Below are 24,547 nucleotides of genomic sequence, written 5' to 3'. Positions count from 1 at the left end.
CTGCTAACAGTGTTTGGACGTTTGTGAGACAGACAATGTCAATATCACTCAAATTAATCGAAAGTTAGTGATATGTATTGTTTTTGAATTGATATTTGAATTAGAATAATATAATTATAGCGTATATAATTTAAATATCACAATCACAGGTAATATGTAGCGAGGTAATACCCCAACCTGTCCTCCAGCCCAGAAGGTGGCGACTGTGTACGTTGATGTTTTCAAACCGCCACAAAACTTTACCAGAAGAAGACGACGGAGAGGTGGCTAGTGAGCTAGCCTAGCTGCAGGCTTTATTTAGCGAGATATGGCTGCTGTGCTCCCCGTTAGACCGCCCTGCGATAGCAACCCCGCTACTCCTGGAGCACAATCCATAAAGGTGACATTTGTATTCCGCAGAAAACACGAATAATATTGATCTCTGTTCACGAGCACGGTTGCTTGATCAGCTAACGGCTAGTTAGCTGTCCAACGGCCAATATTGCCTCCGTCCATGAATGACAAGTGTTAGCGACATTAGCGTCACTCCTTTGTTTTCATGTGTGTGCGGGATGGTAGTGGAGGGTTGCATGTGTTTAAACACTTATTACTTCTTCATGCCCGTAGAAGAAGCAAAACGTCTAATTCTAAATGATATGAGTGGTTTTATAGTGGTAACCTTTTTGTGCCTTATCCCTCCCCGTCACCACTAACTCTACATACAAGCTCATGTGTTTGTTTCTGTGTGTGAGGCAGCACCTCCTCCATCTCTAAAACACATTCATGTAGACCAGATAGATATAATGTTAATATAACTTCATTGTGCCTGGTCTAAAATGCACACTGTGGTTTAAAGGAGGTCTGAGAATGTCCAGAAATATACACTGTTGTTTTTAAAGTGTGTGTGTGTGTGTGTGTGTGTGTGTTAAAGTTACAAAGTCTGTACAGTTTGGTTGTGTGTTAATCATTGAGGCTGTGCTTGAAGGTCCTAAGGATAAACTCGTTTCAGAAACACTAAACTGGATTTTAAAGATGAAATATTCCCACAATTAAGATTAAGTCAGAAGGAAGGACACCAACATTGGGATTATTCTGGCATCAGTAATATTAATTGTGTGTTTTTTGTCTCTGTAGGAAGATGTGATAGAAGAGGAGTCCAATGATAGCAGTCAGCCTCCCAAGAGAAGGAGAATGGGATCAGGGGACAGCTCTCGAAGCTGCGACACCTCCAGTCAAGACCTTGGGTAGGTTGGCTCAATACTTGGTATGGAGCAATAAATGGGCATCGCAAAGATTTCTTTTACAGCAGTCTGGATAACCTAAGGGCTCAGATGTGTTTGTTGTTATATAACAGATTTTCCCTTTTGCTGTACCGCCATAATGTATTTGTATATACATGTGGTTGCAGGATTTGCACATGTAGCCCTCTTCAGTCTCATGCGTTTCCATTTTACATACTTAATAATATATAATATAATTTCCACACAGCATTATGTGCCATTTTTGGTTAAATTTGCTTTTAAAAGAGTTTTTTTTTTTTTTTTATTCACTGTTGTCCCTCCACCCCCTTCCAGCCCGACATATTTCCCAGCAGAGAACCTGACGGAGTACAAGTGGCCTCCAGATGACACAGGAGAGTATTACATGCTGCAGGAGCAGGTCAGCGAGTATCTGGGAGTCACATCCTTCAAGAGGAAGTACCCTGGTAAGATTGAAGTAACGGCCTGAAACTGTACTGAACCTGTTCAAAGTGTTAAAGGATACAGTGGTACTCTTTTTCTGAAAAACACTATTGATTCTATAATATAATGCTATTGATATGTTGATCCAAAATGATCAGTTAATTATTTATTGTAGATTATGATGTTAGTGTGGAATCTATGGAAAAACGTTTTACTGTATTATATTGTACTTGTAATATATGTAATATTAAGTAATAGTAGTAATATTTAAATTGTTCTGTGTAGATTTACAGAGGAGGACCATTCCAGTAATAATACTACAATAATACAAGTATTGTACATTAATGATACAAAAATAGGCTTTGTCTTCTGTCACACTGCTGTAATGATTCTTCTTTACTTGTATTTTGAAGTGAAGATCAAGCGTTTCCTCGACCGGTGATGTGTTTTTTGTCACTCTGTAGATATGGAGAGAAGAGACTTGTCCCACAAAGAGAAGCTTTACCTACGTGAACAGAACGTCATTACTGAGACACAGTGTACCCTGGGTAGGAACTACACCTCAGACACTATCAGACCATTTAACATGGTTTCTACCTTGTTTATAAGTCGTCAGTGTGCTTGACGCAGTCGAAGAGTGTACAGAGTGTAACTCCTGTGTGTTTCCAGGTCTGACAGCTCTGCGGAGTGACGAGGTGATAGATCTAATGATAAAGGAGTATCCCACCAAACACTCTGAGTATTCTGTCATACTGCAGGAGAGGGAGCGACAGAGAATAGCTAAAGAGTACTCTGTGAGTATACAAACTTAAGAAATGTCTTTAGGTTGGTGATTACTGTGGCATTTAATTTTTTACTGTAATGCATTTAATGAAAGTGTTCCTTTTTCTCTTCTCTTTCTCATTTATGAACAATATCTCTTACAGTCTGTGTCTCTCGTATTTCATAGCAAATGCAGCAGCAGAACCCCCAGAAGGTGGAGGCCAGCAAGGTTCCTGAGTACATTAAGAAGGCAGCGAAAAAAGCTGCAGAGTTCAATAGTAACTTTAACAGGGAGCGTATGGAGGAGAGGAGAGCTTACTTTGACCTCCAGACACATGTGAGTCCAACATGGGAAAACAGACGATTTACTCAGTGAGATTTTACAGGGATTCAGAAAAGAGCTTTGTGTATCATTGGCTGTGCTTACAATAGAAATGTTCTCTCAGATTATCCAGGTACCCCAGGGCAGGTTCAAGGTGCTGGCTCCAGAGCTGACGAGGACGGGCCCCTACCCTGTGGCTCTCATACCAGGACAGTTCCAAGAGTACTACAAAAGGTACATTACGCTCTTGAAATGATTTTTTGGATAATCTCTCAGCCTGTATTATATACTGTGCTGAATGTTTTGTCCCTGATGCATCATTGTGTTGATAGGTACTCTCCCAATGAACTGCGGTACTTGCCGTTGAACACGGCTCTGTTTGAGCCTCCACTGGACCCAGAGCTCCCTGCGCTGGACTCGGAACCTGACTCGGACGACGCCGAGGATGGCAAGGATGTCAAAAAGAACAAGAACTCATCTGTAAGACTTTAGGCTGTGCCACTCTAGTTGCTTGGATCTGTGTTACATCATACATACATCCTGGATTAGTGATACAGATGTTTAATGGTAGAAGTCCACTATTTGATTCCCACATCAGAGTAATTTATCTCTACTGAACTTGACTCAGATATCAACATGGAAATAAATTATTGTCGCTCACACCATCTCCCTCCTCTTCTGTTCCTCTACAGGACAGTTCTTCAGGCAACGCATCAGACGTGGAGAGCCAAGAGGGAGGAGGACACGGCCACAAATCCAAGGGCAAAGACAGGACATCCACCCCAGGAAAAGACGGCACCCATCGCCATTCTGCCTCCCACAAAGCCACCCCAGGGTACAAGGTAGAGGACAAAAGCATCTGAACTCTTCTCCAACAGCAGCAGCAGCACTTTTCTACCCCCTCCTCCTCTTTCTACTACTACCACTCCCTTACTCCATCCATCCCGCCACCCCTCCTTAGCTTTCTCCACTTTGTTCTCCGGCTTCTACAGTTTGTCACCTGGTGAGCTGGGACAACCTGGTCCCACACACACACACACACACACACACACACACACACACACACACACACACACACACACAGATACACAGACACACATTCACACACACATTGGGGGTCCTGTCTTCAGTTTTTGTTTTTATGATTACTACGTGGCTTTTTTTCCCCTCTTCGTACCAGACTGTGAGCAATAAGAACATTTTAAAGGAACAGTTCACTTGTTTCCTTTTCACTGCACTTTCACTTTGGTTTTTCAGCGAAGACAAATTTGAACTTTTAAAAGTTTTTTTCCTTTTGAATGTCTTCAATATACCTCTTGTCTGTCCTCACTTGTCAAAAAAAAAAAAATACTTCCAAGACAAGTAAGTGGATGTTTTGGCTGCTAGTTTTTCTTTTTTCATTTTTGAAATGAAAAGTCTTTTTGTTATACTGATTCAGAAAATATAAGCCACATACAGTTTGTGGTTGCTTTTAAAAAGTAGTTGATGTTATCACTAGAGAATATTAACATTTATATCTGAAGTGTTGAATGCACTTAACCCTAATGTTTTAAGTGTGTATTGGTATAATAATATGCTTTGTTTATACACCATGTGATGTACTGTTAAATGTTAGTAAGTATCAGACAGCTGTTTGACATGGGGTTTACCTGTCCCTATAATGTCATCTTGGAGAGATGAGGACTTGCTGACCTTGTTCACACTGTTGCTGAGCTGAGCTAGAGGTAGTCTGTATGCTGTCTGTCTGGGCTTGGAGCCCCACATCAGCTTATCTTTATTTAACACCTAGTCACGGCATGTCTTCGGTAGTGATTTTTAATAAACGCCTTGATTTCATCTAAATGTTCACGGGACTGTAGATGGGAAAATAGTATTATTTCAGAGAACCAAGTGCCACCTACAGCCCACAGTTTCATTTTTCTAATCCTCTACCTTGCAGAGGGAAAAAAAATGCTGGTATATTACTGTTAATGAGAGTATGATGGACCTGGGTAAGTCCAGTTGAGTTCAGCTCAGCTTTGTGGTGTGGGCATGGTCCCTTTTATAGTGTCTGTTACCAGTTACCAGTTTCAGTGTGTTTAAGTTTGATTTACCTTAACTTTTACTTGACCTTTATTCACCAGATCATTTTGCATATTCTTTAGCGTACAGACATGGCATGGCATGTTGGTAGCCAAAATTCACTAGAATTAGTCAGTAACACAATATCTCTGTACTGTATCAATTTGTGATGAGTACCAAAGGACCTAGAGATGTAATAGCTTTCAGGCATTTCTGTATTTGAAAAAAATTGAATATACAGAAGTTAAGTATGATCCATAGTTTTGTAACTCTGGTTAAAATGTACCCTTTTCACTGATAGATTTTTCATCTATCTTTCCCCTTTTCACAAAATCCCAGCACATGAAAGATTTAGTGATTCATTTTAATGACTTTTATGTCTCCACAAAAGACACTACATGTGACAGCAAAACTTTGGATCAGTGATGCAGGCTGCTAGCTGATTAACGTTACTTCGCTCTGGTCTGGCAACCATCTACAGTATGTGCAGTGGATAATGATGACTTCATGATTAGTAGTGTGGTATTTCACAAACAGCTCATGAATAAAAACTTATAATGAACAACAATGTTGGAATTAGATTGAGTAATTGCCTCCACACAATAATTTTGTTCATAATGTGATACATTTTGCATGTTACATACATGTTAAATCTATGTTGCATTAACGTGACATGTTCAGGTCAATGAATGATTCTAGATAATGAACGTTATGGCTCAACTCAGCTTATACACAGACAGGACTAGGGATGTCCGATATTATCGGCCCATATTGACTAAAAAATGTAATATCGGGAATCATCGGTGTCGGGTTTTTATAACCGATGTTTGTTCTGTAGGCTTCAGCATTTCCGAGTCTGCATGAACGCAGCATGGGACGTTTACCGGCGCGTGCTAGATGACATATAACAACAACAACTACCCTAGACTGGTTGGTTGCTAACCGTGGCTAACAAGCAAACAATTTAAAGCTGAATGATTTTAATATTAACACAAACACATTAACCAAAGCTAGTACTTAGCTAGCGATTAGCTTTAGTGCTCTTTTCAGTATTAATACAATGAAAGTTGAAGTTGTTCTCTTACAACAGACAGTGTTTACATTTGGAAAGCCATGTTGCATTTATGTATGCATCCAGTGGGGCATCACAATGAAATTAGGCATAATGTGTTAATTCCACAATAGGAGATATGTTATGTTGTTACCTAACAGTTTTGGTGTAAAAAGCCTGCATATATCGGTATCGGGTGATATCGGTATCGGAAATTGAGAGTTGGACAATATCGGAATATCGGATATCGGCAGAAAAGCCAATATCGAGCATCCCTAGACAGGACATTAAGGAGATGAAGATATTGGATTCACTGTGTGATGCAGTTGCATACAATATCAACTGAAGAAGATTATATGAGTTTATCAGTATTTATTATTATTTTGTGTTGCCCCTGATGTTGCTCTCAGTCTACCAGGGAATGTGTAGTGTTGGTTTGATGAGTTAGTTATTTTGTTAGTCAGACATATTGAATTTGAGGGCCATGGGTATCACTGTGAGATGCAAGGTTGACTAGAGTTATAATGTACGTTCAACCCAGGCAGATGGGAAGTTGTGAGGCACAGCTAACAGGTCGTTAGTATTACCTTATCACTTATTTACATGATAGAAATCTCTTGATAGCAGAGACATAAACATGTCAATAAAAGCAAAAAGAAGATGTTTATACCATATCATCCATTGATCTAAAATCAGTGGAATCCACTAGCTGTGGATGGATGTGTGGTCAGCCATTATAGTTATCTCTGTTTCTCTGTATGTATGCCTGTGTGTCTGAATTACACAAAATGTTTATTAGCTATATGATGCCATACAAAAGCTACCAGATTATATAAAAGCTAACATGCCTGAAAGTGAGCACCTTTTATTTTATGTACATAAAATACAGTATATCTTGTGTTGACTGAATTCAATTAACTTAGAATAAAACTTATTCAATCTAGCTGGATTCAAACTCATGAAATGCTCATTTTTGTCTTTACGTGTTGGTTGGTTGTAATGTAAGCACTTCATGTGGCCACAAATAAATCTTTACAGTTGTATAGAGACAGTTCACAGTAGCAATAGGGGCGATCCTTCTACCTAGGATTTCAGTAACTGAGCGAGGCCATAGGTATGAACTGTAGAAATGGTGGTGCAGTATGTATTTACATATGCACAGAAGTATGAAAATGACCACAGTGGGCGATTCTCTTTTTTCTTATTTCCTTCTCCTGCTGCTGTTTCTCTATTAGTTTAGTTGTCTGCTTTGTTTCTAGTCTTGGATTTTCATCATTACCAAACCATGTCCTTTACTGACCCATAGTTTTATACCTATGGCTGTTTAGACTAACTTGATCACTTCCTGTCAGGGGACATTTTAATGAAGGATGTCACTATGTTGAGGCAGTAGAAGTAACTAGACAAGATGTACATTAAACAAAACACACATGTTTAACCCATGAAAACAAAGTGAAATGACTTACACGACCATAGATTGTCAACTTTGGGGATACAGTTGGCTTAAGGACCGGCATAAAATACGCACACACATAGTTTTTAAGATAGCTCTTAAGATTATTACTGTTTCACAGATTGTGTTTAAAAGTTTGAGTCACATTGTCCGTTGTAGTTACGTTGTGTATTCCCCATTTTGAGTGTGTGGCTTCATATAGACGCATTAAAAGTCTTTAATGTTTCCCAGTGTGACATCCTGATTTAAATGTCCCCAAGCCTCCTTATTTTTCTGCTCTGGTTCTGTCCTCTGTGACCCTTGTTGAACTGAATGTTGCATAGAAAGCAACTCTTCAGATTTCCATATCTTACCAATAGCAACATTCGTACATGATACATAATGAGCAATGTAGGACTTTCTCTTATAAAAACAGCACTGCAAGATCCTTGACCACAGAGGAAATTAATCTGCCGTAGATGCCAGATGCTTGCAAGAGGGTCTGTTAGACACCATACCCCTTTCTTGCATTTGTACCGTTCAATATATTTTATTCTCCAGGTACCTTGGACCCTGTTTCAGTTTATTGTGAAGAACTCTGTTCAGTACTTGGAGGCCCAGTAACCTAGGGTTGCTCCTTGGCACAAACACTCCCATTAGTTTTGTAGCAAAAAATCCCAACAACTTAAAAACAAGAACTAGGTTGGTAACATTTAAAACTATCTAACTAGCTAGTTGGAGGACAGCTTTGATTCCAGGTGATATAATTTTGTGTTTAAAGTGTCTAAAAAGTCTTCATTAGTAAAGATAAAGTGTTTTTTTTGTGTTTTCTTCAGTCATTAAACATTTATTGAACTACTATATTGTCCATGACTGCAGGATGCGATGGTTTTTATAGCATTATTCTGCCCTTGCAGCCTAAGGTCATTCCCAATGCTATATGTGGCATTTGCCAGAAGGGTAAAGAGGCCAACAAGAAGGGCAAACCAGAGGCTCTCATTCACTGCTCCCAATGTGATAACAGCGGTAAGTTCACACTGTTGATTTTAAAGGACAATTTCCTTATTTTATTTTTTTGACACTTTTAATGCCAGTTATGTTCATTTTTGTGTATATTATCCTCCACATAATAGAATGATTAATATAAGCATTAATTATAAATCAGTTGTCCCTGTCACTCATTTAACATCACATGACACCAACAGTTGATTGAAAGGATTAACATTGACTAATGAACAATGTCTATCATCAGTGAAATGAAATGTTGTCCATTGTTACTTCATTTCATTCAGGCAAGTGTTTATACTGCCTTTAATTGTTGTGTGACTGCAGTAAAGCTTGTGTAGTTTAGCTGGTTCTGATTAATATCAGTGTGTATCAATAGCTACAGGTCAACTTTGTTTTTCTTGATAATACTTTGAAGCTGAGTTTAGGATAGATGTGAGTAGATTCTAGATAGATAAACGCCCATCCCTCACTAGTAAGAGCTCAGTGAGAGCTCTATGTGTTGAAAATCTTAACAGGATAGAGTATTCACATGTGTGGATGTGGATGAGTTCACATTATGTCTTGTGTGTTTTGTTTTTTTTTCTGACCCGCTTCTGTATGTCTGTTTGTTCGCGTGTGTCATGTACTTTTTTCTCTGTGTGTGGCTGTATGTTTTTGGCTCTGTGTATGCACATTTGCTTCTGTGTTCATGTCTCTGTGTCCATAAACTTTAGGCCACCCGTCCTGCTTGGACATGAGCGAGACGCTTGTGGGTGTGATCCAGACGTACCGCTGGCAGTGTATGGAGTGTAAGACCTGCACCGTGTGCCAGCAGCCACACCATGAGGACGAGATGATGTTCTGTGACAAGTGTGACAGAGGATACCACACGTTCTGCGTGGGCATGGACTCCATACCTACTGGTGAGTGGATGGACACAGTGGGTAAACAGAAACACAACCACTTTCTGGTGCCTGGACATTACAAGAGAGACAAAAGCTGACTTGTAAACACATAATTTCCATTATGGTCATTTGTTTAGTTTGACTGCTTTTAAAATAATGTGTTTGTCTCTTATTAATTAATCCTATCTGTCTCCTCAGGTCTTTGGGTTTGTGAGGTTTGTGACAAAGATTTCTCTACACCCAAGAAGAAGGGAGGAGCCAAAACACCTAAGAAGTCCAAGTCGGCTAAAAAATGATCAACGGCATCATTAACCACAAAACTCTGACCAAATTCATGTGTTCAGTCGTTTGCAGAAGCTGTACATTTTTAAAATATCAGATCATTGTGATCCAAATAGTGTAGCCTTCCTACCAAATACCATCAATCCAAACAAAAGGTCTTAACCTGCTGTTACTCTTTATTGATTAAGTCTTTAAATACACAGGCTAACACTAGAAAACAAATGTATTAATCATTTCTGTGAATGCTTTGATGACATCAGTAAGAGCAGGCCTGTAATTTAAATCACAGTCAGTAAGGAAACTGTATGTGATTATACCTTAAATGTACTCAAAAACAGATTTAGCATTGACTGAACTCCAGAAACCACAAAAGTAACAAAAATAATGTTAACAGTTTAACTGTAAATCAAATCCATCCACATGTACTGCACTAAATCATTTAATCTGCTAACCACTAACGATATCAGTGCATCATGAAAGCGATGAATCTTGTAGTTTCCGTCTCATTTCTGCAGTGATCAGTTGTTTGCTGGGGAATTGTTTCAGTTGAACAAATGGTGCTTTTGATCTTGTACTACTGGAACGATCAATGTTAACTTCACTGATGTAATTCAATGTTTTTTGTATCTTATAAACTGCAGTTGGTATTTTGAACTAACATGTATTTAATGAGGCAGGCCAGTAAAGAGCAATCTTCTTCAAACAAAGTCTTCAATAATGACACGGTGATGTGATTCTGTGTAATGAAATGTAATAGACGCTGGCTGTGGTAGACCTCGTGGCTGCAGCAGTTTTTCAGGTATTTGTGTGAGTCTTGATTACTGAAACAAAGTGTCTGACTGTACATGTATTGATTTTGTTATCAACCCTCCACGATTAATAATTATACCACTCACTGTAATTACATTGAAATTATACATTCCTCAGCTATGATTATCCAGCTGATGGCTTTGCTGTTACCTTGAAATATGTTTTTTTTTTATGTTATTTTTGAAAGTATTTTGTAATGTACTTCAGTAAGCAGGTTTTTTATGGAATATCTGTTGCTATTGTCATAGTCACTGAATTAAGAAGTGTTTTGTTTTTTCAATAAAAGCTACTTTAAAAAGACTCATGCCTATTACCTATTACCTATTACCTATTACCTGCCTAGTATACCACGTTAAGTTGAATACTAGTTTTGGGACCAGTAAGACTAGATAGACTAGATAGACTAGATAGATAGATAGATAGATAGATAGATAGATAGATACTTTATTTATCCCAAGGGAAATTCAATGCCTATGCATCATGAATATAACATTTTATACATTTTAAAGTAATTTGTATTCTTACATTGTAGACAAACTGTTTGATATACACGGCCACCAGCTGCTGGTGTTAATGTATGAGTGAACAATTTGCAGGAAATTGAGTATTTGAATGAATTCTGCCATCCAGTGGTGATTTTAATTTAGTCATTAGGAAGTCAAAAAAGGGACAAATTATGTTTGATGCATTTAGTTGTGCAGAGAATTTAATTCATATTACAGACAAATTGTCGTCATATGTCCCGTAGATCTTTTTTGTCTAATAACATCCAGTCTAGCAAACTGCAAATCTGGATTATCTAGCTTTTGATATGTCTTATATTCTTTTCTTTTTTTAACTGAAACTAATCGGAAAAAATGAGCCAATTTTGAATAGTGAAATGTGAAAAAATTGTCATCTGGATAAAATCTTGAAAGGACCAGTGTGTAACATTAAATGGCATGTAGCAGTGAAGTGTTTGACGACCTGGTAATGAGAAGTATTCAGGACTACGGCTCATTCTAAGGTAAAGAAAACACAAATATTCCTATATTCAGGTGACACAACACATAATGAAAGCATACCTATCAACATTATATTGATATTTCTGCCAGTATATCCTCCTAAATGTTACACAGTGGACCTTTAAAACACTGGTCCCGCTGCTGCTCTGCCTCAAACGGCCTGTGGGGGGCGCTCTCGCACAGAGTACAGCTGAACCCGCGGGTTTGGTGACAGTAGAAGAAGAAGCTGCCATATTGCAGTGATACAGCGAGTTTACCCGACTGAACCTTAAACACGGTTAGCTTTCTGTCATTAAAATGATTTCTGCTCATGGTTTCGGAGACCCTGGAAAGATGAAAGAGTATCATTACACTGGTCCAGTCGAGCACCGCTTCTCCCCATACGCCTTCAACGGAGGGTGAGTTTGATTTATTCAACCTGCTGGCTAGTTAGCCTGCTTGCTAACGTTTACAGTCTAACTGGACTGTGCTAACAAGCTAACAAGCTAACAAGCTCAGCAGACGATATGCCAGCTGAATCTAAACAAAGATTAAGTTAATGAAAAGTATGTGAACAGAGCCGAGCTTCTGTGTCCAGGACACAAAGCATCCTCGCTTTATCTGTATGTGCACATTGAGTTCATCATCCATCAGCATTATAGGCCACACATTTAAAAGGGAAAGATTAGTCGATACCACAGTTTCAGTTTCGAGTCAGTAGCTTAGCTTCCGTTAGCAAGTGTGTGGGACAACAGTGCATTTTCCTCTTGGTGAGGTGGTCTGTAAGATGAATGAACCAGCCTGTGTTGTGGTTTTTTTATTTTTCAGAACCGTACTAGCTGTCGCCGGAGAAGACTTTGCCATCGTAGCCTCAGACACCAGGCTGAGTGAAGGCTATTCAATCCACAGCCGGGACTCACCAAAATGCTACAAGCTGTAAGTGTGCACAGTCACTTCCCTGTACTGTCAATGAAAGGCAGCAGATCGGCAATATTAAGATACCATGTCAGCTCTTTTGACTATATCACAGGTCCATGTACCTGCTGCTATTGTGTGCAGAAAATATTTAATTTGGATTAAAACCACTGAAGTCACTGCAGCTGTGTTTTAAGATTGTGTGTGTGTGTGTGTGTGTGTGTGTGTGTGTGTCAGGGGCGCGTTAAGTTGACTATCTGCAGTGCCCCTGAGCAAAGCACCAGTTGCTATCTGTGGCTAAAATCACTTGTCTGTACCACTTTAATCGAGCTCAGTTGAATAATATGCTGTTCTGACTGTGACTGATTTTTGTGCTTCTTCTTCCCCTTACAGGACAGACACAACTGTCATTGGCTGCAGCGGTTTCCATGGCGATTGCTTGACTCTGACTAAAATCATTGATGCCAGACTAAAGGTGGGTGCAGCTAGGTTTTTTTTTTTTTGTTTCACTTTGTCTTAAGTATCTTAGATCTAATTCTGCTGACTCTGCTAACTGTCCTGCCTCTGTCTGTTGATCGTAGTGATATCCAAGACAGAGTTGACTCGAAGCTGATATTATTTGCTTTTTTTCAGTCTGAATAACTCTCTTACAAGACACTTAGATGATAGATAATTCTAAGAGAGTCACCACAGTTGACACCATCTTTGTCACCTTTCTTTAAGTTTTACTAAATTCTCTTCTGCACCTCTACAAAACCTACAGAGGGGGTCACAAGTTTCTTAAATGTTATTAAATTAAAACAATTAACTAACTCTCCCTCCCACCCTGGACACAAACACTCTGAGTCACTACCAAAACCTCCCGCCACAAGTTTTCTACCATCTGCAGCTGGCCTCATGAACAAGGCCTGGGACCCCCACTGACACAGACTCTTAAACCCATCACTCTGAATATATGCGTTACATTATTGCACTTTGCACATCATTATATTTCACACTGCTAACACGCAGATTTCCTGGACAGTTTTTTGCACATTTATGTAGAGCTCTTCACTTATTTAAGTATACAGCCATGTTGAACAAATTCTGTCTCTTTTTATATTTTTATATATTGTCTCTTCTTATTGTCTCATTTTCATCTTTTTCTCTATGCAGCAACTTACCAAGGCAAATTCCTTATATGTGAAAACCTACTTGGCAATAAACCTGATTCTGACTCTGATTCTCAGATGTACAAACACTCGAACAATAAGTCAATGACCAGTGGAGCCATTGCAGCCATGTTGTCCACCATCCTGTACGGCAGGAGGTTCTTCCCCTACTATGTCTACAACATCATCGGAGGGCTGGATGAACACGGTAGGTACTTCATCACTGCCGACATTAAGATGAGTAAATGTTTCACTGTTGTATGCAAATCCACTGGATTGTGTGAGTAAAAGAGCTGCGTATTCATATTTAGGCTGCAGCTATGCTTCTTGTGTAGAGTATGATTGCTGCAGGGGGCAGGGAATGTTGCTATGTTGTGATAACATGTTTTTATTTGATATATTTTATGTCTGTAATGTAGGCAAGGGAGCAGTGTACAGTTTTGACCCAGTAGGCTCCTACCAGAGAGACACCTACAAGGCTGGAGGATCAGCAAGTGCCATGCTACAACCGCTACTAGACAACCAGGTAAATAACACACACTGAATACCGACCAGGTTCATCATCAGGTTTCCTCACAGTGGTCACAAGGTACACTCCTGTCTGTCTCCCTCCACAGATTGGATTCAAGAACATGGAGGGTGTTCAGCATGTTCCTCTGACTCGGGACAAGGCCGTTCAGCTGGTCAAAGATGTCTTCATCTCGGCCGCAGAGAGAGATGTCTATACCGGAGATGCCCTTCGTGTTTGTGTCATCACTAAGGAGGGCATCAATGAGCAGACCATACCACTGAGGAAGGACTGAGGAGGGAAATGTTCTCTGTTCTCTGCTTTTGTCTTTGGCCTGTTATTTCCACATTCAATCTGTTGGTTTGGCCCTTTAACATCAAGTTTCTTAGAATAGGAGTGTTGATCCAGAAGTTGCATTAACTGGGGAGCTGATATTCCATTTTTTTTATATGCACTCACAATTTACATCCATTGACATCAACACTTCTCTCCTGCTTTCCACAAGTATCCCCTTCAATTTCTGCTATTATTACATCCTTGGATTTGTGGTCTAGCAACCTGATTGTAGATCAGCACTCCTGTTCTGAGAAGCAACAGACTCTTTTCATCCCACCCTGCTTAGACTCTTCCTCTGTTTTTCATTATGTTTTGGAAGAATACATACTCTGTTGTTCTTTTTACATTCTTAATAAATGTAAAGAATTGAAAGAATTGGTCTTGTTGTTCATTGCATGTCCTTCACACATGGAAACTCCATCTTAGATCGCTTGTGCTTCTTACAGTGACGTAATTGGTGGGTAGTTTTCTTTCCTAGTGACACAGAAAGAGGGATTGTTCTAAAATATATTATGATTTTATTGGGATATGAAAGTGTTTTTACAGAATAAGGTAACGATTAGAAGTGCACTGCTTTCTGAGAAGTGAAAGTAATGAAAGAGTTGTGGCCTGAATGTGTCTCAGGAACTTTGCGTCTGAAACTGAATCTACTATCTATACATCAGGACTTATTCTGAGAACTGTGTTGGTGATCAAATCTACATACAAGAAATATGTTTTACTTAAACATACTGTTTCCATCATGTGGTAAATTGTTTTCAGCTCCTTGATCACTGGTCTACACATTCAAGGCTCCACAGTGAAAACAATTTCTGATAAAAGTGAAAAACTCGGGAAGCTGTGATTAAAAACAAACTTTTTCACATTTAACAAAACTTTGACAATATTTAGGCAATTAAAATACATCTTATTTGTTAATTCATATATTTATTAGTTTTGTTATTTATTTTCTATTCATGTTTTAAGTATTTCTCCAGATGTACTATCAGACTGAATTAACTTACAGTAGCTCTGATATGAGGAGAGTTTCTGCCTAATGAGAAAGTAACAGTTACTATGAGTAATTAATGCAAAACAAAGATAATTGAGTCAGTGGTTTGGTATTGTCTTATCAGATAAAGTATGGACTGCGGAGGTCTACATTATCTTTGCATTATTTAAACACTTACATTCATAAGAGATTGGTGTAGTTACTTCAAGTGTTTTAACCATTCGCAGCAAATGTATAAAAGATTCTCTAAAATCTAAAAGTTACTCCTGTAGGCTATAAGCCTTTCTCACTGAACATATTTACCTGTCATAGCAGAACACGAAACACTGTCACTTACTAATAACATTAATGATGACTGGATTCCATGTAGATGTCCCAGTCCCAGTCTTACTGGAAAGGGTTACTGGGATACTGGAGATAGGCTATATAGCAGAATGAGTTACACCTGTGTATTTCCTGCCAAAAGAAAGAAAAAGCTTTGTTCTACTATGTCGTATTACATACTAATTCTTTTAAGTGTGTTCTCACTAGAAAAGTGACAAAATAAAAGTACTGGTGAATTTTTGAGTGTGTACTATTCTCCCAGAATGCAATGCATACAGGAGGAGCTGCTGACAACTGAAAATAAAAAATAAGAGGTGGTGGTGGAACAGCTCCAAAAAAACAATCTCAAAGAAACAAAAGTGTTAGGTTTTAGGAAAGATATGTGGATGTTTGTAAAGTTTAATCGGCAGTAGCTTTCAAAGTAATTTCCTGTTTGTATAAAATATATTGTCGTTATAAAATAAAAGCTTAAACAGTATACTTTTACTATTAGTATGTAGTATAGATTTGGGACAGAGCTTGCAACTATAACAGGAATACAGCCAATTTTAATGCTATTAATTATCCCTTTTCTTTTCCTATGATTTCTGTCATGAAAAAGGCATATTGTGTTAAAAAATCTAAATGGTTCCCATTTTAACCACCTGTTGGTTTTGTGCATTTTGTTGCTTTGTCTCCATTTTTCCTGCAGTAACTTGACAGTACCTGTACTCGGGGTGACAGAACATCAACCAGTTTATCCATTGTTCATTTTCTAGCTTTGTGTTAATAATAATACTGGTATTATTCTGCACCACCTGAAACAATGAAATACAGACTCTTGTCAGTGGAAAGAAACACAACACTTATGACATTTTAATTATTTTTTATTAACCCAAGTTAATCAGCAAGTGTAACAAGTGTTTACCCAACAAGTGTTTAATAATGAAAGACTCTCTCACACACACAAAGACAGACACAGACAGTGTCCTCAGGCGTAGTATTGAAGGTTAGCTTTCTTCTTGGCTTGGACCTCCAGGATTCCCTCCATGTAATCTTCATGGTTGAGCTCTGTGGCCCCGCGGCGCAGCGCGATCATACCGGCCTCCACACACACGGCTTTGCACTGGGCCCCGTTGAAGTCGTCGGTGCAGCGAGCCAGCTCCTCGTAGTTGACGTCAGGACTGACGTTCATCTTGCGGGAGTGAATCTGCATGATGCGAGCTCTGGCCTCTTCGTTTGGCATGGGGAACTCGATCTTTCTGTCCAGACGGCCCGAACGGAGCAGCGCAGGATCCAAGATGTCCACTCTGTTGGTGGCAGCAATCACCTAAAAAAAAAAAATATATGTAGTTATACTGTAATATACTGTAAAGTAATGCCATGGTGGGTGATAGGAAAAGATAGGAACGTTGGTGCTTATAGGTTTTTGATGTTTAGTTTGTTTTGTGTGCCCATGTTTCACATTTAAACCGCCTGTACTTCACTTGTGCTGAATTTGTGTGTCATTAGCTGCATAAAGACCATTAGTATATTAAGAAAAGTAGGCCAGATACTAAGGTTATTGCTCTTTGACAGAAGTTTTTAATAAATCGTATTTGTTGTCAAGAAGCAGAACATTTGAGTGTATTGAGTTCTCTTTTTTCCTATAAATTTGTAGCATGTACGTACGATGAATGTAGAATCTGAATCTGATGCATAAAGTCATCAGTGCAAAACACTGTTTATAATAAGTGCTGTTATTGTTTGTTTTCTATTTTATTGGTTTTGAATCTGATGATGGAAAGACTGTTTAATGGCAACATAGAGCAGCAATAAGATAATATGACAGTTGATATGTTGTGGGTTTTTAGTTATATATATATATATATATATATATATATATATGTTGAAATATGCTTTGTTGATATACAGTTCCTGAACAACTGGACCACATGGTTGTAAATACTGTATATAAATAGAAGGTGTATGAAAACAGTGTTTTCTGGTGCCAGCTTCCTTACCTTGACCTGCATGTTGGGCTGAAATCCGTCCAGCTGGTTGAGCAGCTCCAGCATGGTCCTCTGCACCTCTCTGTCTCCCGCCTTCTCGCTGTCAAACCTCTTGGTTCCGATGGCGTCCAGCTCATCGATGAAGATGATGGATGGGGCCTTCTCTTTGGCCAGGGCGAAGGCGTCTCTCACCAGCTTGGCTCCATCTCCGATGAACATCTGGACCAGCTGTGGACCGGCCAGCTTCAGGAAGGTGGCCTTGGTCTGAGCGGCGCAGGCCCTGGCCAGGAGGGTCTTGCCAGTGCCAGGTGGTCCGTACATCAAGACCCCTTTGGGTGGCTGGATGCCCAGGTTCTCAAACTTCTCCTTGTGGTTCATGGGCAGGACGATGGCCTCCACCAGCTCCTGGATCTGCTTGTCCAGCCCTCCTATGTCGCTGTACTGCTCTGTGGGGCGCTCATCCACCTCCATGGCCTTGACTCTGGAGTCGTACTCGGTGGGTAAGGTCTCCAGGATCAGGTAGGAGTCTTTGTTGACACCCACCAGGTCTCCCGGCTTCAGCTTCTCGGCATCCACCAGCCCGATCACGGGCAGGAAGTAGGTCTGTCTGGTGGAGGTCTTAATGACTGCGCACTTTCCCTTCCTCTGGGAGTCCAGGTCCACATTAGCCCCGTCCTCCTCCTGGTCGTTGGGGTCCACATCCAGCAGCTCGATCACATTAGACACAAGGTACGGCAGGGTTTTGTTCACCTTTATCTTCTCCGTGTTTTCTTTGATTTTATCCTTCATCGCCTGAAGCTCGTGGGTCACCCTCAGCACCTCGCTCTTCATAATCTTTATCTCACTGTCGAGGAGACGAGTTCGCTGAACTATCTCCTCTGTGGACATCTTTAACACTTCTTCACCGATTCCATCCTCCACTTCGTCCCAAACTGATTTGTCACTCAGCGACGCCATCTTTGTTCTGTCTGCGGTGAACTGTGACGCAGCGGAAGTTAAAGGGTTCTACTTCCGGAAGTAGCCGCGGACGCTCATGAGCGCCGAGGAAGAAGACCGAGGAGGAAGACCGAGGAAGATGAGACGGACCTGAAGCTGCATTCATTTTGTCCGTGTGCGGGTTTGAGGTGCGAGAGTGTGAGTGTAAGTTCCTCGGCAGTGTAGCGGGGTGCACCGGGACACGTGGGAGCAGACTCTCCGTCAGTGTGACGCGTTTGACATGTTAACTTCATGTTAGCTGCTGTGGCTAACGTTAGCTCTGCGGCTAACTACAGCTAGCCAGTGTGTTGATATGTTTCATTTTGGAGGCAGTCGAGGCATCCTGCTGGAAGACTACTGAGATGTATTTAAAGTTGTCACCTGTAGTTTGCACACTAGACTTTGTAAAGGACACTTAACGCGTCGGGGTCGAAATGAATGAACGGGCTAAAGTAACGTTAAAGTAACGTTAAAGTAACGTTAAAGCTAAATGTGGTTAGCGAGCAGTGGATGTGTTCGCGCCACCGCTGCAGCTACACGGATTTGCATGTCACTTGTCCTTTACTCAACTTTTTATGATGCATTGTGATTAATAATTACGAGTGATACAATGTTTATCTCCTCGGTTCTGTCCATCTTTCCAGACAGGACACAGCTGCCAGAGACAAGAAACAAGAAGGACTGTGTGTGTGTGTGCGCTCAGTCCAGTCCACTGTGGTTGTTGTGTTGTGCTGCTGTACTATAGAGCCCAGGCACCTGCTGTGTACAGTTATCCAGCCTGTGTTACTTCCTGCTCTTGAGTGGCAGTGAACTAACCTGGGGAGATGGACCAAAACAACAGTATACCAGCCTTCCAGGGGCTGGCCTCCCCTCAGGTAACACTGCATTCAACTATTTTATGGTTAAGTCATGGTAAAATAAATTTGCTCCCATCTTTCTCTCAAGACCTCAACATAGCCAGATTTACTAAGTCACACTCGTAGCTCACTGTAGCTGCCTAGCATACCCACATCTTGCTGAGGCTTCAGGGTACTGGAGGAGGTGTGATGTGGACTTGGGGAGTAACCTTGTCACTGGAGACCCAGTGGTTGTCATATAATGTCACATACATCAATGAGATTAAGTCTTTGAGTTAAGCCACAATCTGGAGCTGCCAATGCATAGCTTGCAAGAGCTTGCAGCTTGTATGATGACTGCACACCTACTGAACTAACTATTTCTGGTATTTCCATTTCATTGAAACTTACCAACTTAAACATTTGCCTACAGAGATATTAATTCAGTGTACTATTGTTTTTGGTAACATAGCTGTGCAGCCGACATTTTGAACCTACAATTATTTTTATTTCTTTAAAGAAAGGAGGAAGAGTAAAAAACATTGTGACATTGGTGAATTATTGTTTTAGTGTAATTTGCTCCTAATGTGGCTTTTCTGCTCAATCCCAAATTAATTTTGTTTGTTGGTGTGTCCTTATGCAGGGGGCCATGACTCCAGGCATGCCAATCTTCAGTCCTATGATGCCATATGGCTCAGGCCTGACACCCCAGCCCGTCCAAAACACCAATAGTTTGTCTATACTGGAAGAACAGCAGAGGCAACAACAACAACAGCAACAACAGGCGCAGCAGGCAAACACAGGTACAACACACATTACTGTCACCTTCGTCTCCAGCCTTTCCAATCAAAATCTGGTGTTTTCACCATTTATTTAATCTCAATATTTATTGTCTAAGTCTGAACCATAGTGGATTATCATTGGTTCATATTATAATGAAAAAACCCATTCTTTGTTCTCCAGGTCTTCCTGGAACGTCGGGGCAGACCCCCCAGCTTTACCATTCCCAGACAGTAGCAGGCCCGACCACCACAGCACTGCCGGGGAATACTCCACTCTACAACACCCCGCTGACCCCCATGACCCCTATCACACCGGCCACACCGGCTTCAGAGAGCTCTGGAATAGTACCACAGCTACAGTATGTTTCATATCCAGTGGAAATAAAGTATCTGTTTAGGCCACCTGTAGCTAATGCAGACGAGCTGCCCTGTCATGTTATTTTACCATAACAAGTGATAACTTTATAAGTTTAGCTTACTTCTAGATGATCTTATAAGGAAATGCATGCAAGGACCAAAATTGTGCTCAAGGTGAATTAAAATGTATTTCGACATTACACATGAATATAGCTGACAGTTCGCAGACGAGGAGGTGTCCTGGTGTCATTTCGGCTCAGTCACAAATGTTTTTTGCCGTTAAAGTGAACTACATTGCTGTTGTTTCCACACAATTTAACTTCTTCTTTGTTCTGTCTTTTTCTATTAGAAACATTGTATCTACTGTAAATCTGGGCTGTAAACTAGACTTGAAGACCATTGCTCTGAGAGCCAGGAATGCAGAGTACAACCCAAAGGTGAGACTGCTACACACTGCCGTGATCAGCTCTGTGTTGGTCAACTGCTCAACATGTGATTTTTAGTTTTGCTTCTTAAGGGAAAATTCTGGTTTATTTCAACCTGGTGTATTTCCTATAAATTTTGCCACTGTGGCTCTATGGGTCATGCTTACCCCGCTTTCTTGTAGCGTTTTGCTGCCGTCATCATGAGAATACGAGAACCCAGGACCACTGCTCTCATCTTCAGCTCTGGGAAGATGGTCTGCACCGGAGCCAAGAGGTCAGGATGTAGCTTATTTGCAGACCTTTCATGTGCTGAAGTTTAAAATACAAAACCATATTTTTACAGTATTGTTGTGTCTAGTAGGGATGCTAGGCTTTCCTTGAGTTTTTAATAAAATGTTCTCTGCCATCTTGTCTTGTGTCTCATCTCCTTTCCTCTCCTCAATTTTCCTATAATGTGTATCCCATCGACTCACCCCTCTAGTGAGGAGCAGTCGAGGTTAGCAGCTAGAAAATATGCCCGTGTGGTGCAGAAGCTTGGTTTTCCTGCGAAGTTCCTGGACTTCAAGATTCAGAACATGGTGGGAAGCTGTGACGTGAAGTTCCCTATTCGTCTGGAGGGATTAGTCCTCACACATCAACAGTTTAGCAGGTAATTCATGAGGCTGCAATGTGAGAATTTCGTGTTTGTGTGCCACAGGAATAAAGGATAGATGTGGCTTATTCTTGTTGACATGCTTAGTTTCACTTCTGCCAGAGTTGTGATCAGACTGAAGCCTCCCTTACAGACTATATCTTCTGACTTTATCTTCTGAAAGCATTTAGCATTAAGGTTGCAGACAGAATGCAGAGAGCCAAGAGGAGTTTTTCTTAACTTGAAATTGATTTATTTTAATAATCAAACTCGTGCTTGTGATTTAAAATGAATTAATTTGTTTGTTTCAGCTACGAACCAGAGCTGTTTCCAGGACTGATTTACAGAATGATCAAACCCAGAATCGTCCTGCTCATCTTTGTCTCTGGGAAAGTTGTACTAACAGGTAAGACCCACTCCGCTCTAATAATGGCATTTCTCCTGTGTCCTAATCACAACCTTTTTGGAGAAGAAGATAATGATGGTTAGATTGAGCTTTTTGTGGTTGTAACCAGCTTTGTTTCTCTTTCTGAGATCACAGGTCAGAAAAAGCGGATAGATTTTTTTCAACTGTAGCTGTTGATGTGTTTGATATAGCAGTCGTTTGAGTGGGACATAGTTGGAAAACTAAACTTGACAACAAACTCTTTGTAAATGACCCCATCATGTGTTCAATGATTGTAAAAACAGCAACAGTTTGTTGTTATTTATAGATCATGTTGATGTCTTAGTCAAGCTGTAACCTGACTTCACAACTAACCTGAGATTGTCAGTGGTTCTCAAACTGTGGGACGGGCCCCACTAGGGGCCATAGAGCCACCGCAGATGGTGCGTGGATGACCAGGGGAAAAATATGGAGTGGTACATTATATATGATATAGATAGATAGATAGATAGATGAATATGATTTTATGTAGGGAAAATAAAGAGTTTTCTTTTCTATTTGTTTCTCATCATTGTTAATAAAATTGTGGGATATTAAAAAGTTTGAGAGCCACTGGATAAGAATGATGAAGTCATCAAGCTCAAACTACAGTAAAACAATAGAAACGGAGGAGATAATTCACAACATGTAAATCTGTGTTGTTTTGTTTTTAAGGTGCCAAGGTGAGAGCGGAGATCTACGAAGCGTTTGAAAACATCTACCCCATCCTGAAAGGCTTCCGCAAGACAACGTAGAACCTGGAGCACCCTCTTTTATCATCTCCCCAACACCGCCTCTTTTTACTTTTTGTTTTTTTTTAATTCATGTGAAGCGTCATCTACATTTTGACCTCTACAAGTGGACTGCTGTAAGGGCTGTTGTAAAGGGATGTGAGTCGACTTTTTTTCTTCGAAAAACAGGATTTTTACAGATTTTTGTTGCTGTGTTCTAATCCCAAGTGATACGTTTTACACACAGACATCTCCGTTTATTTGGAAACTTTTCTCTGTTTTTGCCCAGTTATTTTCGGCTTTTACTGTTGTCCTTATCACATCCCTGATTGTACATATGACTGTAAAGACATGTAAAAAATATCGGTGATTAGAAGAGAAGCGGTCTGACTAGGACTGTTTTTTTGGTTTTTATTTTAAACTCTTTTAAATAGTTTTGTACATTGCGTTTTTATTAATCGTCCACTCAGTCCCCAAGTTGTATCAAGACGCGTTCGAGTCCGTCAGCCCCACATTCCTGTTAACAGTATTTGCAGTAGTTCGAGAGTATGTTCATGCCAAACCTAATCAGTCTGCTTTGTGAGAGTTTTATATTTATCTTTTTTACATTCAAATCAGTTGGATCTCGATTCAGCGAAGTCCTAATTTAATAAATTCTGGAAGTGACTCTAAATTCCCATCACACAGTACAGTACTGTCCAGTCTGTTTAACTGAAGTTGGATGCTCTTAAATGTTGAATTGGCAGTTAAACTAAATTGATCCCAGGCCTGCTGCTGAAGTTGTCATCATGTCGTTTAGTTCTTTTAAGATTTGTGTCACTTAGTTTGAGTTGCTGACATAAATTTGTACTTAAAAATCAACCAGAACCAAAACGAGAAGAAAAGATACCGTTGGTCCTAAAGTAGAAAACCGTGTCTCTTAAATTCACATCCCGTATCTTCACTAGCACTAGCGCTAAGACGTCATGATGGCAGATCATCTATGCATCATGTTTATGTATTGTTTTAACGTTTTTCTATCTATTTTTCTGGCCATTTAAGACTATATTTAAAAGGTTTTTTTTCGTTTTTCAGCATAGGCACGTTAATCTGTCTTGGTTGTCCACGCTGTTCGCTCAGCCACACGCCGAAAACGAGTTTAAATTCTGGGCACTTCTGGTGTGCTTGTGTGTCACTGGCAACTTTGACTGTTTCACCGTCTGTATGGACAGCAGAATGGCTGAAGAGATGGAGGATTAATACTCAACTACATTTAGTATTAATTAATACTCCTCTTTGTGATGAGCTGGAGGTCAGGAAGTCCTGTCACATTTAAATGCAATTCTTCTGAAATTGTTCGTGCTGCACTGCGCATTAATAAATGTGTACATACTGGCTCTCTTGTTAAAGTTGCTTCTTTCACAATAATCCAATGAACACAATTGTTGTCATTTTTTTGTAAAGAGCTAAAGAGTTGAACTCCACTGTGTAAACTGGGTGGATTATATTGGTGGCTGAGTTGTATTGAACTTATTGAACAAAGTCTTGCTGCACAGTATATAGATTTAACAGAGACCAAAGTTGATAGTTTGGTTACTCCACTTGCTGTATATCAAACCTTAGTGTAAATATAATTTATTTTTATTCCAAACTACATCTGTCAGATTTATCTGTGTCAAAACACAGCCTTTGTTTAAAGTGAGACTATGTAACTTCTGGAACAAGGAACGACATTTATTATTCTTACAAATGAAAAGATGAATTCATAAGCAGTTAAACGCACCCTTTCTTAATTAAACACGCTGGGGGGTTTGCTGCTAAAGCCTTATTTTGTAGCTTATGGTGTCTAATATTGGCAAACCTTTATGGGATATTGCTGTATGACTTCTTTATTCAGTTTAATTACTAAACTACTCTATACTTGTGCTACTACTACTTGTTTCTTGTTTTGCCATT

The 24,547-nt window shown here is 39.9% G+C and overlaps 4 protein-coding genes across 8 annotated transcripts; 3 read left to right on the top strand and 1 right to left on the bottom strand.

The window, feature by feature from the left end:
- Positions 1–224: 224 nt before the first annotated feature.
- Positions 225–10,573, top strand: phf10 (PHD finger protein 10). The gene is made up of 12 exons (XM_051379561.1): positions 225–379; positions 1,114–1,223; positions 1,554–1,684; positions 2,126–2,209; positions 2,331–2,455; positions 2,611–2,760; positions 2,870–2,979; positions 3,078–3,225; positions 3,438–3,587; positions 8,207–8,315; positions 9,011–9,199; positions 9,380–10,573. Exons 1-12 carry the CDS (start codon positions 308–310, stop codon positions 9,475–9,477), a joined length of 1,476 nt encoding a protein of 491 aa, XP_051235521.1. The 5' UTR covers positions 225–307; the 3' UTR covers positions 9,478–10,573.
- A 913-nt stretch (positions 10,574–11,486) lies between these two features.
- On the top strand, positions 11,487–14,541 carry psmb1 (proteasome 20S subunit beta 1). Its single transcript, XM_051379576.1, has 6 exons — positions 11,487–11,675; positions 12,085–12,192; positions 12,565–12,646; positions 13,401–13,530; positions 13,742–13,848; positions 13,940–14,541. The coding sequence occupies exons 1-6, from the start codon at positions 11,575–11,577 to the stop codon at positions 14,123–14,125; spliced, it is 714 nt and encodes a 237-aa protein (XP_051235536.1). The 5' UTR covers positions 11,487–11,574; the 3' UTR covers positions 14,126–14,541.
- Positions 14,542–16,326: 1,785 nt separating this feature from the next.
- Positions 16,327–18,436, bottom strand: psmc3 (proteasome 26S subunit, ATPase 3). The gene is made up of 2 exons (XM_051379562.1): positions 17,464–18,436; positions 16,327–16,790 (listed from the first exon to the last, which is right to left on the bottom strand). The coding sequence occupies exons 1-2, from the start codon at positions 18,406–18,408 to the stop codon at positions 16,452–16,454; spliced, it is 1,284 nt and encodes a 427-aa protein (XP_051235522.1). The 5' UTR covers positions 18,409–18,436; the 3' UTR covers positions 16,327–16,451.
- Positions 18,437–18,457: 21 nt separating this feature from the next.
- tbp (TATA box binding protein) lies at positions 18,458–23,986 on the top strand. 5 transcript variants are annotated; one of them, XM_051379567.1, is made up of 9 exons: positions 18,458–18,591; positions 19,071–19,301; positions 19,906–20,065; positions 20,226–20,403; positions 20,751–20,838; positions 21,009–21,100; positions 21,308–21,475; positions 21,769–21,863; positions 22,557–23,986. In XM_051379567.1, exons 2-9 carry the CDS (start codon positions 19,251–19,253, stop codon positions 22,634–22,636), a joined length of 912 nt encoding a protein of 303 aa, XP_051235527.1. In that variant the 5' UTR covers positions 18,458–18,591; positions 19,071–19,250; the 3' UTR covers positions 22,637–23,986. The 5 variants fall into 5 exon arrangements, with proteins under 5 accessions (XP_051235527.1, XP_051235528.1, XP_051235529.1 ...); XM_051379568.1 differs by having other exon boundaries at positions 18,471–18,575; XM_051379569.1 differs by having other exon boundaries at positions 18,482–18,585.
- Positions 23,987–24,547: the final 561 nt, after the last annotated feature.

Source organism: Dicentrarchus labrax, unplaced genomic scaffold (genome assembly GCF_905237075.1).
Source record: "Dicentrarchus labrax unplaced genomic scaffold, dlabrax2021, whole genome shotgun sequence".
Classification (NCBI taxonomy): domain Eukaryota; kingdom Metazoa; phylum Chordata; class Actinopteri; family Moronidae; genus Dicentrarchus; species Dicentrarchus labrax.
The sequence above is the reverse complement of the archived record's forward strand: the minus strand, read 5'-3'. Positions and strand labels throughout refer to the sequence as shown.

What these genes read in the sequence shown, in the direction of transcription:
- psmb1 (XM_051379576.1), top strand. Translation starts at nt 11,575, where the DNA reads ATGATTTCTGCTCATGGTTTCGGAGACCCTGGAAAGATGAAAGAGTAT. An exon ending in TCATTGATGCCAGACTAAAG is followed by an intron (nt 12,647 to 13,400) that starts GTGGGTGCAGCT and finishes TCTGATTCTCAG; the next exon opens with ATGTACAAACACTCGAACAA. An exon ending in CGGAGGGCTGGATGAACACG is followed by an intron (nt 13,531 to 13,741) that starts GTAGGTACTTCA and finishes TCTGTAATGTAG; the next exon opens with GCAAGGGAGCAGTGTACAGT.
- tbp (XM_051379567.1), top strand. Translation starts at nt 19,251, where the DNA reads ATGGACCAAAACAACAGTATACCAGCCTTCCAGGGGCTGGCCTCCCCT. An exon ending in ATGCAGAGTACAACCCAAAG is followed by an intron (nt 20,839 to 21,008) that starts GTGAGACTGCTA and finishes GCTTTCTTGTAG; the next exon opens with CGTTTTGCTGCCGTCATCAT. An exon ending in TGGGAAAGTTGTACTAACAG is followed by an intron (nt 21,864 to 22,556) that starts GTAAGACCCACT and finishes TTTGTTTTTAAG; the next exon opens with GTGCCAAGGTGAGAGCGGAG.
- psmc3 (XM_051379562.1), bottom strand. Translation starts at nt 18,408, where the DNA reads ATGGCGTCGCTGAGTGACAAATCAGTTTGGGACGAAGTGGAGGATGGA. An exon ending in AGCCCAACATGCAGGTCAAG is followed by an intron (nt 16,791 to 17,463) that starts GTAAGGAAGCTG and finishes TTTTTTTTTTAG; the next exon opens with GTGATTGCTGCCACCAACAG.
- phf10 (XM_051379561.1), top strand. Translation starts at nt 308, where the DNA reads ATGGCTGCTGTGCTCCCCGTTAGACCGCCCTGCGATAGCAACCCCGCT. An exon ending in AAAAGAACAAGAACTCATCT is followed by an intron (nt 3,226 to 3,437) that starts GTAAGACTTTAG and finishes GTTCCTCTACAG; the next exon opens with GACAGTTCTTCAGGCAACGC. An exon ending in AAGCCACCCCAGGGTACAAG is followed by an intron (nt 3,588 to 8,206) that starts GTAGAGGACAAA and finishes CTGCCCTTGCAG; the next exon opens with CCTAAGGTCATTCCCAATGC.